This window comes from Mytilus galloprovincialis, chromosome 6 (genome assembly GCF_965363235.1).
Source record: "Mytilus galloprovincialis chromosome 6, xbMytGall1.hap1.1, whole genome shotgun sequence".
In the NCBI taxonomy this organism is placed as follows: domain Eukaryota; kingdom Metazoa; phylum Mollusca; class Bivalvia; order Mytilida; family Mytilidae; genus Mytilus; species Mytilus galloprovincialis.
In genome coordinates, this window is record NC_134843.1 from 77790289 (window position 1) to 77807148 (window position 16860).

General features: G+C 33.5%; 1 protein-coding gene across 1 annotated transcript; it reads right to left on the bottom strand.

Annotated features, from left to right (window-relative positions):
* Positions 1-1223: 1223 nt before the first annotated feature.
* LOC143080391 (nuclear transport factor 2-like) lies at positions 1224-16854 on the bottom strand. Its single transcript, XM_076256224.1, has 4 exons — positions 16697-16854; positions 15073-15141; positions 11207-11305; positions 1224-4115 (listed from the first exon to the last, which is right to left on the bottom strand). Exons 1-4 carry the CDS (start codon positions 16814-16816, stop codon positions 4005-4007), a joined length of 399 nt encoding a protein of 132 aa, XP_076112339.1. The 5' UTR covers positions 16817-16854; the 3' UTR covers positions 1224-4004.
* Positions 16855-16860: the final 6 nt, after the last annotated feature.

Consider the following 16860-nt stretch of genomic DNA (forward strand, 5'->3'; position numbering starts at 1 on the left):
GGTCAAATATTCATTGATATTTGTGTATTAGGATGTTTATTGAAAGGCCTGTATAATTATGTAAGACAGAGGTTGATAAGTAATGTGGTCAATTTGATTGACAGTTTAGGAGGTGGGGCATTGTACTAATAAAGATCCACCTTGTCCCTGAATGGCTGATGATAATGACAATTGTCAATCATCTAGTATTGTATCAATACTCAATTACCTGATTTAAATGATTAAAATGTTTTAAAAAAAAGCCTTTCCGTCAACACACCTTAATGACATACATTCTTGAATTAACTGCCCCAAAAATATACCCATTTTTTTAGTTTATATGTATATTATGTGCACATACATGACATGCATGAGAACTATAGGGAACTATATTTCAGTGTGAATACATTTAGTAATAGTAGCTCACCTGTCGTGTTGTTAGGGAGGCCAGTGCCTAAGGAAAGATTTAGAACAAGTTCCAATCTTTCCAAAAAGAAATAGACTAAACGTTTGTTGTAATTGATACAAAAGTCAATCTTTTTTCTTCAAAAATTGGGTTTTTAAAAAAAAAATAAAACTGTTATCACAGAGACATCTTTCCTTTTTGTAATTTTGATTATGCAAATGTTGAAATTAAAATAGCAATACTTAAACATGTAAGTTATGCAAATATTCAAAGTTCAAGGTACATGGCTAAAAAATCTCTGGAAAGGAGATGAGTCAATGCTAATACAACTGCAAACCAAATACCATTGACTTATAATACATGTTATAAGTCATTACCTTTAAACAAATCTTAACACAAACATTATCATTAACTTGTAAACTTTTTAAAAGTTTCAAAGTCAATAAACTATGATGAGAGAGTGGGGCTTATATAATCTTAATGGAAACAATACTTGCAAATGCAAATAAATTTCCATACCAAATATCATTTACTTAACATTAGCAGTTCATCTTAAACTGATCGAATCCCAAACTATAAATACTTGTTAATTAGGCAAAAGTTTCATAGTCCATAGACCATGACTGAGGGAGCAGGGCCAAATAATCTCCATTGAAAATAAAATGTCCCTATGCAAATACAGCTGCATACCAAATATCATTGACCTACCAATAGTGGTCCACCATAAACTAAACCTAATCACAAACTAATACAGTGTTGACACCGCCACCACTGCAGGAAACAGCATACCTATGTCTCGCTTTTTAACTCTGTCAAGACAAAAAAATATAAGAATAAATGATTTAAACTGTTTTATATATTCTTTCAATGCTAAACCTAATACAAAATTAGAGATGATTCAATTAATATACAATGATAACAAATATGAAACAACACTCCATTACATTATGGTAATTCTGAGATACAGATCATTAAGATGTTACATGCTGTAATAAATCATTATATGTATTGATAAACTAACATGTTTATTTGTTAATGAGGCAGCAACCCAGCAGGTGCAGCGAGTCAACATTAAATATATGTCACATGCAATGATGTCTTTCAAGATATGTTTCAACAATGCATTTTCAAAGTTCTGAATCTGTTAGCAAAGTCTGTGCCATTGACGACCCAGTTGACATTTATAGCTATAACGTAAAAAAAATTCCACTGACTAACATTCATTTTTTTTTTATTTAGGGGTTCTTTTTTTTTGAAAATTACAGTCTGCCAAATATTAAAATATACATATATATAAATGGCTTACAAACAAATGTATGATAAATTTTCTGCAAGACTGCAAATCATTTGATAACATCACATGTTCTATATTAATACATACAATGAATATTCAACACCTTTGTCTTAATCAAATACAGTAGATCATGCATATATCTGTTATATTTGTTAACACATTATGGTAATATTGTTACACAAGGCAATCGTAAAGTTCCTCTTCAATTTAAATGAGAGTTTAATATGTAATTTTGCATGTAAACATGTAATTGTTATTAGACTTTATATTGAGACACCCATAGCTTATATCATCAACAACTTTTAAACGGTGATCTTGATAATTTATATCAAATATTGCTATTCTTATTATCTTGAGGCAACAAGCATCTATAAGGACACATATCTATGAAACTCATTAAAAAGTGACAAAAGCATACATGAAAGGCTGAAGAATTTCATCAAAAGATAAAGGAATTAAACTCTAGACATATATTTTGAAAGTAAATAAAAATTCAGCAGATCAGCAATCATGGTGATTCATGAGCAAACTATTTTGGGATTTTGTGTATCTAAATATAAAAATTTTACAATTTTGTGAACAATAAAACAGATTCTTTAAGCCTTGTTTTGGTACTTAAACTTTTAAGCCAGTAAAGTGACAACTTCTAGTGAAATAATTTCATTTTTTTTATATTTGGACATTTATTTGTATAAAATATGGCAATATCATTTTATTGCCAATAAAACAATTATCTTCATGGACAAGTATTTATGTTGATATAATGGCCAATTCAGGCTTTGTGCTCATAACACTATTAAGTATGACTTATGTCCAATATTGTATTGTTAATTGTTTTATTAATATATTTTTTTGCAGTATTTACAAACAATGACAGTCATGATGTTATAAATATATTTTTTAATCTTTTCTGCAGACATATTTATTTAATAATTCAACAATTTTAGAGTTAGATTGAAGAAGAGAGAGATTCAGTAGTTCGTACCTTATAGAAATTCATTTATACAACATTAGAAGTATGGCAGAAATCTAAAAATAGATCTTGAGATGGCAGAAATCTAAAAATAGATCTTGAGACGGCACATTTTTTTTCTGCTTAAATATTGAACTTGTATAAATATAACTATTTGCCAACAATAACATGTTTATACCATCATCATGAAATTCATTTCAGTTTGTATTTTTTAGGCACAAGTTTACTTAACAAATTGGATACTAGTTTCAATACAATTTGCATCAAATGAATCTCTTGAAACAGCATCTGAATTGAATGACTAAGGCCTACAACTTTCAATTTAACTGTTTTTCTTAAGAAATCACAAGATTTCATAACCATGACTACAGCAAGCTTTGTTCATTTAGCTATACCTGATTCACAAGTGACCTATATTTTGTAGAGCATTTTCAATTTATAGATCAATTCTCCTATGGTTCAAATTCTTTGGTTTAGAGAATGAATAAAAAAACACTTTTGGACATTACTCAAAAGCAATATTAAAATATTACTATTTTTGATTTGTATTTGTTTTTAATTTCATTAGACCATTAAACTATTATTTTCAAAAATATAATAAAAATATTACACGAATATGATGTTACACTACAAATGATATTTCTTGTTTTTACACACTTAAATGTTTGTTTAATTGATTGTTTATTTTAATCATTGACAAGACACACAATACTGGTATTAAGTAACCCACACTTTGCAATAAATACAATCAGATCAGAATACTTATTTTATTTCTTTAACATGACAGAGTACCCTACTGATATGGTGTTATTAATTCATTCTTGATGGTTTTTAGTTTTCAAAAAATAAATTATGTGACCATCAAAATTTAAACCTATTATCTACATACATACATTGTCTACAGTTAAAAGGTAATATATTGGCATGAAGTATAAAACTGTTGAGATACTGTCCAGCATGACAAACAAGACAAAAAGTAAGGCAAAGCAACCAAAAAATCCTTTTAAACAGTGTACAAAATATAAACACTTTTCTAGCATGGAGGATACAAAAGCAATTTCATATTCCCATTGACTGGAAGTGACTTAACTATATGATTTATATATACCATACATAAGTTTTTAATAATGAACACAAATTTATATTTGGATGCAATTTGCACTACATTTACGTTATATAGACATGATCAACAAAAACAAACACATTAATGCAAATACTGCAGAATAAGTAAAGGTGCACCAAAAATCCTTCCAAGGCTTGCCTATAATGTGGAATAAGTCTTCATCTGTATCCGCTCTTCAGTCACAATCCTGGGTTATGACAATCATACATTGTCTATGGAACGTCATTTATTAAAAGTTATGTACACACAATCGGAAAAATTCATGTGCTATAAAAAAGGAATTCGAATCAGCTTTCAAAATAAACGTATGAGCATAGGGCATGGGTGGGTCGTCGTCTGTCTGAAATATAAATTATATAAAGTAAATAACATTTCTAAACAGATAGCTCTGCCATTTATATAATATGAGTTTAAAATAATGATTTTTCATAATTTATTTTTTTGCATGGTTGCAAGACTTCTGATTTCATATAAAATATAAATAAGGAGATGTAGGATTGTCAATGAGACAACAATCCACCAGAGACTAGGAAAGTTAAATAAGAATTATAAGGCACTATACTGCCTTCAAAAATGAGCTTAATCCATACTATACATAATTAATTAAATAAGTCCCAGAATAATTTTTTTATATGTTTCAAAATTGCTGATTTTTTTTCTCATTGTAGTCTATAACTTAATATTACAGTTACAATTTATCTGATGAAGCATGATATAGTGTACATCTACAGGGTTCTGTCTATGCTAATCAATGAATCCTGGACTCATGAAAATCAGTCTGACCTTATCATTCTTAAAACTGGGAAGTCCAAAAGTGCATCATGATGGTAAAATGTTATATCAACTGAGCAGAAATATTGTCATTTTTACATTTGATATAAACCACTCCAGTGTTCTCCCCAGGCCGATATGACGCTGCTGTGCCGCAGCGCCTTCATAATATTTCCCGCAGCGTCTTAATTGGCCGCTGTCCCTTGATACTTGATCCCACAGCGTGTATATTTTCACATTTTCATAATAAATGTTGGTTAAAATTGTCAAGTTGCTGATCATCGCTGAGAGGTCGGTCAGTGTTACGCAATATTTGATAATGAGTTTTACCTGAGCCACGCTAATCTCAGCCTTATCGGACTCTGTTATCATGTAATAGCGTAAATGATCATCAAGATAGATATTTTCAGAAGAAAATTTAAAAATTTAAAAACTTTAGTGCAGAAATTGAAGAAATAGATTGCAAATACATTGTATATACACATTGTGTGTGTGATTACTTGACCATTTAAATAACGAATTTTTTCATTGGTCAAGAAGAAGAATCTATTTAAACACGACCAATGAGCGTGTTCAATACACGTGATAAATTTGAATACACATTGCAAAAGATATTTACGATGAAAATTATGAATGAGAGTATTTGTCATGTTTGTAGTTGAAAAAATTAAAATAAACTTTGATTAACGATAACAAGAAGTGATATATTTTAATTGAAACTGAAAAATGTTGCTTGCAAGGTAAATTGGTCTCAAACTGTCATATTTTTAGAAATAAAATGATCTTTGAACATCGATCGTGAATCCGTGTGGGAAATATGTGACAATCAACACGGGTACGGAATCGTCGCAGCTTAATTCTGTATAATGTCACCAGTAAATACTTTGAATGGTCTTAACTTTAACGAAGTTTTGTTTATATCTACTTGCCAAAGATAGGTTTTAACAATAATGCACATGGAAGCGTAAATAAATGTCAAACTACGGAAAGTGGTCAGCTGTTCATTAAAATATTTTTGTTTTAAAAAGTTGTATATCAAATATCTTAACCATATTCGATTTTATTAATTCTGAATGAACATGCTCTCTGCAAATAACAAAGGGGTGAATTCTAAGCGAAAGGCAGATGTAGTCCGGCCGATCCGTGAAAAAAATGCTCAAAGAATGAGGAAAGCACCAATTTTTGCTTGATAGTACATTTTTGTGTACTGAGCAATTTTAGCTATGGACCCACCCTCAAAATTCAAAATGGCGGCTTATTTCAAGATGGCTGCCGTACGTTCTAAAATATTTTCCAATATTGCACAAACCAGTGGATTTGATGCTAGAAGCACAAAAATCAATATATTTGTATGACTTGGTGTACTTAGCAAGATTTTGTTTTGATCTATCTTAGAAATACAAAATGGCGGCTATTTTCAAAATGGCCGCCTTGAAAAATAAGCAAATATTCATTATTGAGAATTGACCTGAATATAAGCATTTTATTGATGTAAAGTGTCATTTATAGTATCTGTCCCAGTTCTGTCCTTTTTGATTTTGCCTTCCTTGTCATTTCATACACAAAGTAGTTGCTTTCATAAAAAGCTGCAGTAGTAGCTTTCATTAAAAGCTGCAGTAGTAGCTTTCATTAAAAGCTGCACTGTTTGTTGTCTTGGGTCGTACATAAAAGCTGTGGTTTGGGATTTATCTGCCTTAAGATATTATTCAGTGCCTATCTTATTTCTTGGGTCGCAATATTTTGCTATTTGAGATATTAAAGAGTGAATTGAGAATCATTTAAACACATATCAGTGAAATGGCAGGAATTGAGGACAACACGGACAAGAACATTAAAATGGCAGAAGCTGAATCACTTGGGGATATTGAGAAACCCAAAGCTGAAGACGTTTTAACAGAGGACAGCTCAGAAATTACTATTAAACTATTGTACGAGGAATGTTTAGTAGATAGAAAATCTAATGCTTAAAGAACAGTTGAGATTTAACGCAATATAAAACAGAGCGAAGCGCGAATTGATAAAATATGTGTTGGTCTCATTACGTTTTAATTTGAACCGAAAGAGGCACTGAATATTAATAACGAACAGATGAAATCAATATCTCGGCAACTTCAGCAGTCTGAAGACATGATAGACCACAAGGCTAGTAATAATTGCTTGGCGGAATTGATGGTAAGACCAATACGATATTCAATGTTGTGGTGAGATGAATGGACAAGCTGACAACAACTGAGGAAGGAGACACAGTTCAATTTATAAGTGCATTTGAACAGCAGGGTACCTTCCAACAACTGGCATCTGTTGTAAATGAGTTATTGGACAATCGAAATAATGAAGTTAAGATTCCTGCAATGAACACATCATCTAGGCCAAAATGTGACCTTAGCCAGTACAACGCAAGTTTACAAAAAGTACACAACAAAATCCATGCCTTGGGTCTTTCCCCAATTGTAGTTCGCATGAACCATCAACCGCACCAACTCTGTTGAAGGTGTCTTCACCATAAGTCAAAAGTTCTATGTCAGGGCCCTTGGCCCTGCATAAGACAGTTCAAATTATTCAACAACAATCTCTATTTAAGAAAATACTATAAACCTCTAGTACTAATCAAGGATACCAGCAAAAAGGCTTATGTGTCTTCTTACGCACACTTACCATCTACTATGAGTCAAGAATATTTAGTTAAGAGCAGCACACAATTACAAAAACAATTGGCTGCAAGTGGATTCTATCAAGTTTCTCCAATGCTGAATGCAGTGCCTTTACTTACGGTATCATCCCCGTCGAGTCAAACGGCAAATCCCACATTTATCACTCCAATTATGACAACTTCGTCAGCTACTGGAGCTCTAATAGGCTTCCCATAACAGGAAGCTGACTCCACTGACCGATCCAGGAAAGGGCAGAGGAAATCAAAAGAGTGTGGCAACACCTCTTCTTCAGACTCCTCATTGGAGAGAGAATATACCCGATGGCAAGAAAATCTTGGTGCAAGGGACCGGAACCGAAGTCCACCTCCCAAAAATGCAAAAACTCAATTGAAGAGGATCCATGACTTGGGCGGCGTTCATTTTCCAATTTGAACGAACTGTCGGTAGATGACAATGGTAAAACAGGAAAAATGTGTGTAGGCCCCAGATTGCCAGGCTGATGTTGGCTTTGAGAACGCTCGCAAGGTAAACACAGATGATGATTCCAAGGCCTTAAAAAAGCATTCATTTGAAGCAGCGCTTCAGCAAGAAAGATCAGACCAGATTGGAACTATAGCAATCCATCGAGGATGTAAAGACAAAGATTCTATAACACATGTTATAGAGGAACCCAGAAACATTAAACAAGGCGTTAAAACAACTGAAAACCTTAATAGCAAACCAGATGGCGATATTTGGATCAAAAAGTGACCAATTATGACCATCGACAAGTCTTCTTTGCTGATGGCGCAGTATCACCGATCGACAAAAGAAATATGAGCAGTCCTTTGGATAATGAGGTGCATAACTTCACACAAGTTGTCACAAAACTAGCTGATGTTATGCTTTCAACTAATCAGCATAACCGTGGATTGGCCGATTAATATAACCTCGGTTCTTCTGATCCAGTAATCATGGAAGATCACCAGTTAAGTGGAAGATCACCTGATCAATATACACGTGGAAGATCTCCTGAGCAATACAATCGCGGTAGATCGCAAGATAGAAATACACCCAACCTTAATGCCTATCGATCAGCAACACCCCCACTAAGCTAGAGATCATATGGCCCATAAAGACAACGGTTAGCATCTCCACGGACAAACTCCAGAAATCCCGTTTATTTCAGACAACGGTCACCTTCACCAGGATACGGAGCAAATCAAAGTGCAACCCAAACAATAGAGTCTTAAAACAGCAAAGGGTCGGGCCAGTAGGCCAACGCACGATTCCAAAGTCTATTGGCCATGAAATCTCCCCTCACCACAAAATCGATCAGATGCCAACGTCCTCGTCAGATATTGTCATCAGACGAATCATGTGAAAGAGTTTAGCAGTAAGAGGTACTATACATGACCAGAATGTAAGCGTGATTGTTGACACTACTGCAATGATAACATTAGTAAATGAGAAATTAATTCCGGCAAAAAATTTGAGATTTGGAGAACGTAGCGCTACGTGGTGTTGGTTAACAGCTTGTTATAGGGAAGATTATAAAAAACGACTCTCGACATTAATAGAGTACACATACAATGGGATGTGTGCAAAGAGCCATTAACAGACGATGTTATACGTAGGGTAGATATTATGGACACACTGAGCGCAGTGATAAACCTGAGTACTCCCACAATTACCATCAACAATAAAGTGATAAATGCGGCATTTGTTAACAATGAACACGAGATTTCAACTCAGCAAGTTTGCATAAAACGAACCATCACAGTTCCGCCAAACTCAAAAATGACTGTTACCATTAAAACTAATAAAAGTGCTGACCAGGAGTGCATTCTAGGACCATGCTCGCTGAATAGTTGCGAATTTGTTTCGCACGTAGTTGGAACAGGAAATAGTTGCCCCTTAACCGTTTTAAGTGAAGGCAATCGTCTAATCCCCCTGAAGAAAGGTACACCTATTGATTACATAGAATAATTTGACGATGCAGTGCGTACGGCAGATGAAAACTCGATAAATGACTCAAGACGTGGCATTGAAGAGACACGAGACAGGTGCACTCGGCACTGCCTCAAAGTTCAGATGAGTTACCTACTATTCAACCCAATTTAACCGACATATACTAACTTTCAATCGACTCGTTTAAACCTATTTCATTCCAACCATTCAAACTGAAAGCGTTTAAAGAACAATTACAATAACATGTAACATATTGATTAACATTTTGAATTTCTCTTTTTGTTTTTGTATATGCAGCCATATTTGCAAATGTGTGTGTTATAGAAATAACCAAATAATTTTTTTCTATATTTTAAAATTAATTGATAACAAATTTAAAAACATGAAGTCCATTTTTAAAGAATCATTACTTTAATTTCCGAAATTATATAGAATACCTATAGGACAATCTTGATATTTATACCGTTTTTCCGCCATCTTGAAAATGGCAGCCATATTGGATTTTTCAGAGTGGGTCCATAGCTGAAATCAAAGGCTATATAATCAAGAACTACTATGTAAAGTTTCATGCTTTCCTCATCAAGTGAGCAATTCTGCTCTATATCTGCACCAATCGGCCGGACTAATGATGAAAGTAGAAGTATTTTTTCAGACCAATGACTTCTAATGAAAAGGGAAATACACCTCCGATCCGTCTACACTCAGCTGTTAGTATACGCAGATATTATTGCTTCCCCTAATCCCAACCTAGCTAAAGTTTTAGCAAGTGATAAAAGCAAGCACCATGTTTCTGGTTTCAGTGACAAGTGGCTGACTGAGTTTTCATGGCTTAGAAATGTTAAAGGGGGTACATGTATAAGCAAAAATTATTGTGAGAGGGGGTTTTGAACCCCTAAAGAGGATAAAGACAAAGTTGAGGCACAGACTGTCCAACAAAATAGCATTATCTTGAAACAATATCCCTAGAAGGAGTAGAGAGTACAGAGATTAATATTTTTATTTTGACATCTTTAATGGACTGAATATAAATAAAATTGAGAATGGAAATGGGGAATGTGTCAAAGAGACAACAACCCGACCAAATAAAAAACAACAGCAGAGGGTCACCAACAGGTCTTCAATGTAGCGAGAAATTCCCGCACCCGGAGGCGTCCTTCAACTGGCCCCTAAACAAATATATACTAGTCCAGTGATAATGAACGCCATACTAATTTCCAAATTGTACACAAGAAACTAAAATTAAAATAATACAAGACTAACAAAGGCCAGAGGCTCCTGACTTGGGTCAGGCGCAAAAATGCGGCGGGGTTAAACATGTTTGTGAGATCTCAACCCTCCCCCTATACCTCTAACCAATGTAGAAAAGTAAACGCATAACAATACGCACATTAAAATTCAGTTCAAGAGAAGTCCGAGTCTGATGTCAGAAGATGTAACCAAAGAAAATAAACAAAATGAATAACTTTTTTGTTCAATTTATTTCATATATATTCTTGTAATTCATTAATACTTTGCATTATCAAACACACAACACAAAAGATTATATAGGGTTATTGCATGAATATTGGGGAATATTGTCCCGAGTAGAATTTTATATTGCACGAGCTTGCGAGTGCAATATATGTTCTACGAGGGACAATATTCCCCAATATTCATGCAATAACCCTTTTATTGTATAGCAATATAATATTTAAAAGTAAACATTGGTTTAAACTAAGATTTTGTCGTTGATGACGTCATGAATTTTGAAGATTTATTGCACTAGTTCAATATTAGAATTTATTGCACGCTAACTTTTGGTTACTTTCTGTGGAAAATATTATATTGCTATACAATAATAACTCATATTGCATGTCAGGATTTATGACTGATTGATTCAGATCACAAAAGTTCACTATAAAAAAAGAGTTACGCGCCCTTGAATTTTGCGCCTTAGAAAAATCCTGGGGAGAACACTGCACTCCTAAAACACTAGCTTCTCCCAGTGTTGATTGACACTTAAGTTGACCTATAATCACTACTATAACACTAGCTCCGCCCAGTGTTGATCGACACTTACCTTAAGTTGACCTATAATCACTACTATAACACCTCCATCAGCCATCGGCTGACAATCACACTTCGTTACATTATGTGCTATTTTTGTAATTGGTAAACTCTGAAAGATAGAAAATAATTGTAATTAGGTCAGACAAATCTAAAGATATTCAGAAATTTCAGCATGCATTTATTATCTGAATTGTTGATCAATGGAAAAATGTGAGAAAAATTAAAATAATTTCAAGAATGCTAAGGCCAATTAAAATTAATTGATAGATTTTCATCCCCGCCCGCCCCTCTGAAATCGTCCCGCTCCGATTTTTTTTGTTTTGGAAAAATTACGATTTCCGGATTTTGTTCATATTTGTTACCGGTAAACATCGATATGTTCGTTTCATTCAAAACTTTCTGTTTCATATTTCGGTTTTGTATTTCTTCGAGGTATCTAACGAAAATGATTAAGTTGACATATTCTGCAGCTCTATGATGTCAACATCATGTACCGAGAATAGAGATGGTTTACGAGAAGGGCATGAAATATTCAGGTTTATACGAGTTGAAAGGCTGTGTCCAAGAACGCAAATCGCGATATGTCACATAATTTAGAAAACCGTTTTTTTTTTATATATGATCATTTATACAATGACTTTGTGTCAGGAAATTTGTACTATGAATTCATCGATATCGAAAGCGCAAGAATCGTTTAACACATTGGTACAAAAAACATGTCAGGATTATATAAATTATACGGAATTGACACCAGCACGAACTTGTTAGATTGATGATGACCGTACATGTATATATTGAGCTGTCGACAAGGGTCGACAAACATTAATATTATAGCAATTCCTTAAATTTTAATACCCATGGCTATTGTTTTTTGTTGACAAACAGCAAACACCCTCTGTCCCAATACTCTCAATATAGTCATTAAACAACAACTTTTTTTTATTTCAGTTCATGTTTTACATCATAATTGTATTTGCATCTTGCTTTAGCACCAACCCTATTGCTTTTAACATTGTTGGAGTTTTCATTTAATTCTGTACTCATAATACATTGTAATACTTGTATTGCATATATTTGTACAAGTTTACTTAATTTTATGGGAACTTCAAACCATCGCTTAGAAGCAAAATAAATTTGGTGTAGGAATAGTCCAACTGAAGAGAGCATTAATTTTCTCCATGTTTTTGATGTTTACTATAGATAGGTTTCTAAAGTAGCAATTACATGTAAAACAGTCAATTGTGCACGTGGTTGCCTATCAGAGATATTTATTTTTAAAGAGTTTGAAAATTTATGAACGATTCCTTATACATGTATATGTACAATATACATGATATATTAGCTTATTTTACACTTGTTTATACCCCTGCGGTATAAAGAACTCGTCACTAGAGGGTTTCTTATGAAATAAAATTTAAAAAATAAAATCCTCCCACCTGCCCCATTTTTTTTCAAAAATTTGGATGAAAATCTACTAATTCATTTTAGTTGGCCTAATACAAACATTAATAAATCTATGTATGTACCATAGACTCACAAGCAAATCAAATAGTCTAAATGTGAGAAATAGACAATTTCCCAATATACTCATTTAGTCAATAAACATTTTTAATAAAAAACACACTTGACCTAATGTAATGTGGTATTAGCTCTGTCAAACACACTTGACCTAATGTAATGTGGTATTAGCTCTGTCAAACTGTTCTTGAAGTTTCATGTTTTGACACACTTGACCTAATGTACTGTGGTATTAGCTCTGTCAAACTGTTCTTGAAGTTTCATGTTTTGACACACTTGACCTAATGTACTGTGGTATTAGCTCTGTCAAACTGTTCTTGAAGTTTCATGTTTTGACACACTTGACCTAATGTACTGTGGTATTAGCTCTGTCAAACTGTTCTTGAAGTTTCATGTTTTGACACACTTGACCTAATGTACTGTGGTATTAGCTCTGTCAAACTGTTCTTGAAGTTTCATGTTTTGACACACTTGACCTAATGTACTGTGGTATTAGCTCTGTCAAACTGTTCTTGAAGTTTCATGTTTTGACACACTTGACCTAATGTACTGTGGTATTAGCTCTGTCAAACTGTTCTTGAAGTTTCATGTTTTGACACACTTGACCTAATGTACTGTGGTATTAGCTCTGTCAAACTGTTCTTGAAGTTTCATGTTTTGACACACTTGACCTAATGTACTGTGGTATTAGCTCTGTCAAACTGTTCTTGAAGTTTCATGTTTTGACACACTTGACCTAATGTACTGTGGTATTAGCTCTGTCAAACTGTTCTTGAGGTTTCATGTTTTGACACACTTGACCTAATGTACTGTGGTATTAGCTCTGTCAAACTGTTCTTGAAGTTTCATGTTTTGACACACTTGACCTAATGTACTGTGGTATTAGCTCTGTCAAACTGTTCTTGAAGTTTCATGTTTTGACACACTTGACCTAATGTACTGTGGTATTAGCTCTGTCAAACTGTTCTTGAAGTTTCATGTTTTGTTGACCTAATGTAATGTGGTATTAGCTCTGTCAAACTGTTCTTGAAGTTTCATGTTTTGACACACTTGACCTAATGTACTGTGGTATTAGCTCTGTCAAACTGTTCTTGAAGTTTCATGTTTTGACACACTTGACCTAATGTACTGTGGTATTAGCTCTGTCAAACTGTTCTTGAAGTTTCATGTTTTGACACACTTGACCTAATGTACTGTGGTATTAGCTCTGTCAAACTGTTCTTGAAGTTTCATGTTTTGACACACTTGACCTAATGTACTGTGGTATTAGCTCTGTCAAACTGTTCTTGAAGTTTCATGTTTTGACACACTTGACCTAATGTACTGTGGTATTAGCTCTGTCAAACTGTTCTTGAGGTTTCATGTTTTGACACACTTGACCTAATGTACTGTGGTATTAGCTCTGTCAAACTGTTCTTGAAGTTTCATGTTTTGACACACTTGACCTAATGTACTGTGGTATTAGCTCTGTCAAACTGTTCTTGAGGTTTCATGTTTTGACACACTTGACCTAATGTACTGTGGTATTAGCTCTGTCAAACTGTTCTTGAAGTTTCATGTTTTGACACACTTGACCTAATGTACTGTGGTATTAGCTCTGTCAAACTGTTCTTGAAGTTTCATGTTTTGACACACTTGACCTAATGTACTGTGGTATTAGCTCTGTCAAACTGTTCTTGAAGTTTCATGTTTTGACACACTTGACCTAATGTACTGTGGTATTAGCTCTGTCAAACTGTTCTTGAAGTTTCATGTTTTGACACACTTGACCTAATGTACTGTGGTATTAGCTCTGTCAAACTGTTCTTGAAGTTTCATGTTTTGACACACTTGACCTAATGTACTGTGGTATTAGCTCTGTCAAACTGTTCTTGAAGTTTCATGTTTTGACACACTTGACCTAATGTACTGTGGTATTAGCTCTGTCAAACTGTTCTTGAAGTTTCATGTTTTGCATTTATTTCAACACTGATTTTGATCTTATCAAACATTGTCAAATGTAAATAAATAAGACCATTAGTTTTCTTATTGAAATTGTTATAGATTGCAATACAGTATACATCTTCTCAACTCAAAATAAACCAGTACTGGTATTCAGATCCTAATCATGCTAATGAATCTTTTTTCATCTGACACATATAAATAATGGTTTACTTGTAAAAATTGTGACTTGGATAGAGAGTTGTCTCATTGGCACTCAATAGCCACTCATACCACATCTTCTTATATCTACTTAAGACTAAAGTGAGGTAAATCAAATATTTCTGTTTATAGAGCAATGGTATACTGACATGAAAGGTCTATTTAAACAGTAACTTCAAATCTTTATATTTGAAAAAAATTGATCATAAAAATTACCTTTATCTTATTAAGTATAGCTTCTTTGCCTTGTGCTGCAAAATCTTCAAATGTAAAAAAACAAGTGTCCTGAAATTAAATAGAAGGTCATTATATATATAAATAATTAATTGCTGAACAGTAAATGTTGTTTTAATTTTATATGGCATTGTAACCAGTAGGAATTATAAACAATAATTTTTTGAGAAATAAGTGCGACCCAATTCCGAACGTTTTGCCCCACATTCAGGATACTTTGCAATTTATTTACTCTTTTACCATTAAAAATGCTGAGAATTTTATCTCTAAATTTGTAACAGATTATACATTTTAGCACTTGTTGTAATAAATCATGAATTGGGTAGGATATAACAAAATGTATGACAGGGGTATTGCTGTTTCTTTAAAATGATAGTGATACTGTAGTTATTCGGACTAAATTATGTAGGTGTACATATAGGAACATCCAGGTTTTTTTTAGGAAAGAGTAACAACAGTTGACCAGAGTTTAATCACTGTTACCAATGACATCAATTAATCAGTCTTTAATGTGGTATCGGGATCGTTCGCCCTGATTACATGTTCGCCCTAGGTTCGTTCGCACTGAGTTTGTTCGCCCTGATAGTCTGTACGCCCTGGGTTCGTTCGCCCTATATTCATTTATGATATGTATATGTTACTTTAATGAACGAAATATATATATATATATTGAAATTTATGTATATCTATTAAAAGTTAAATATCGAATATTTGCCAAATTTATATCAATTAAATAAAATTCTTGGCTGCATTGTTACACTTTATTTCATAATTACATTTAATTACTGTTGATTTAATTTTGATTGCTGATAAGGTATCATTTGAAATCTTTGATATCACTGATTGTTATATGAATTGTCTTTGATCATGTTGATGGATTAATAATGAAAATAACATTTTTCTCAAATAAAATAGTCAGCTTGGATGGGTAAAAACACTGATGACAAGTGATCAATGTTGTTTTACATTTAAAAATACAATGAAGTGCTTAAATTCACAGAAACTTAAATTTCCTAGTAACGTAATAACACACAGATACAAACTTAGTCCTCAAGGCAATACCTTGAAGTCACAATATCTTGTAGTCCTGAAATGTACAGAAACTTATAACCTAGTCCTAGTAGCAGCTAGCTATAAACAACATGATACATCGTAAATATTCGGCCAAATTATAGAATGACTTCAACACATTCAATTATATACACCGAGATATACACACAACGCAACACTATACTAAAAAATAAAATCAGGGCGAACAGACTCGGGGCGAACAGGTATTAGAGCGAACAGAAACTAGGGCGAACCAGAATCAGTGCGGACGGACCCGGATTCCTTTAATGTGATGTTATTGCAGAATTATAGCCACAAAACAGTAAACTTGCATGAAAGTGGACACATTAATTTCGGATTGATTACAAGATTCAATATCCTTTTGCTGTAGTTTTAATTTTACAAAATAGTTATTGATGGAACCTTCGTACACCTGCCTATAACTCCCATGATTTGACAGAAAATAAACAAAATTAAGATTGTTTAGGTTTCAAATTGTGGTGAAAGACCCACAGTCAGAGAGAAATTCCACTCATTTAAGTATACACTCCCTTACATGATAAAATCCGGCTAATTTTACAGCTCTATCCTCTGGATTAGCTGCTGCTTCATAAGCCTGATAATATGCCTGAACGAACTGTGAACCTATGTCGTTAAATTGAGGGTTGTAAGCCATGCCGATGCTGCTCCAGTAGATGGCGCCGTCTAGTTGAGCCCGAT

Coding starts and splice junctions, on each gene's coding strand:
- LOC143080391 (XM_076256224.1), bottom strand. CDS start 16,816: ATGGCTTACAACCCTCAATTTAACGACATAGGTTCACAGTTCGTTCAG. Junction 15,142..16,696: donor AATTAGCCGGATTTTATCAT/GTAAGGGAGTGT, acceptor ATTTAATTTCAG/GACACTTGTTTTTTTACATT. Junction 11,306..15,072: donor CTATACTTAATAAGATAAAG/GTAATTTTTATG, acceptor TCTATCTTTCAG/AGTTTACCAATTACAAAAAT.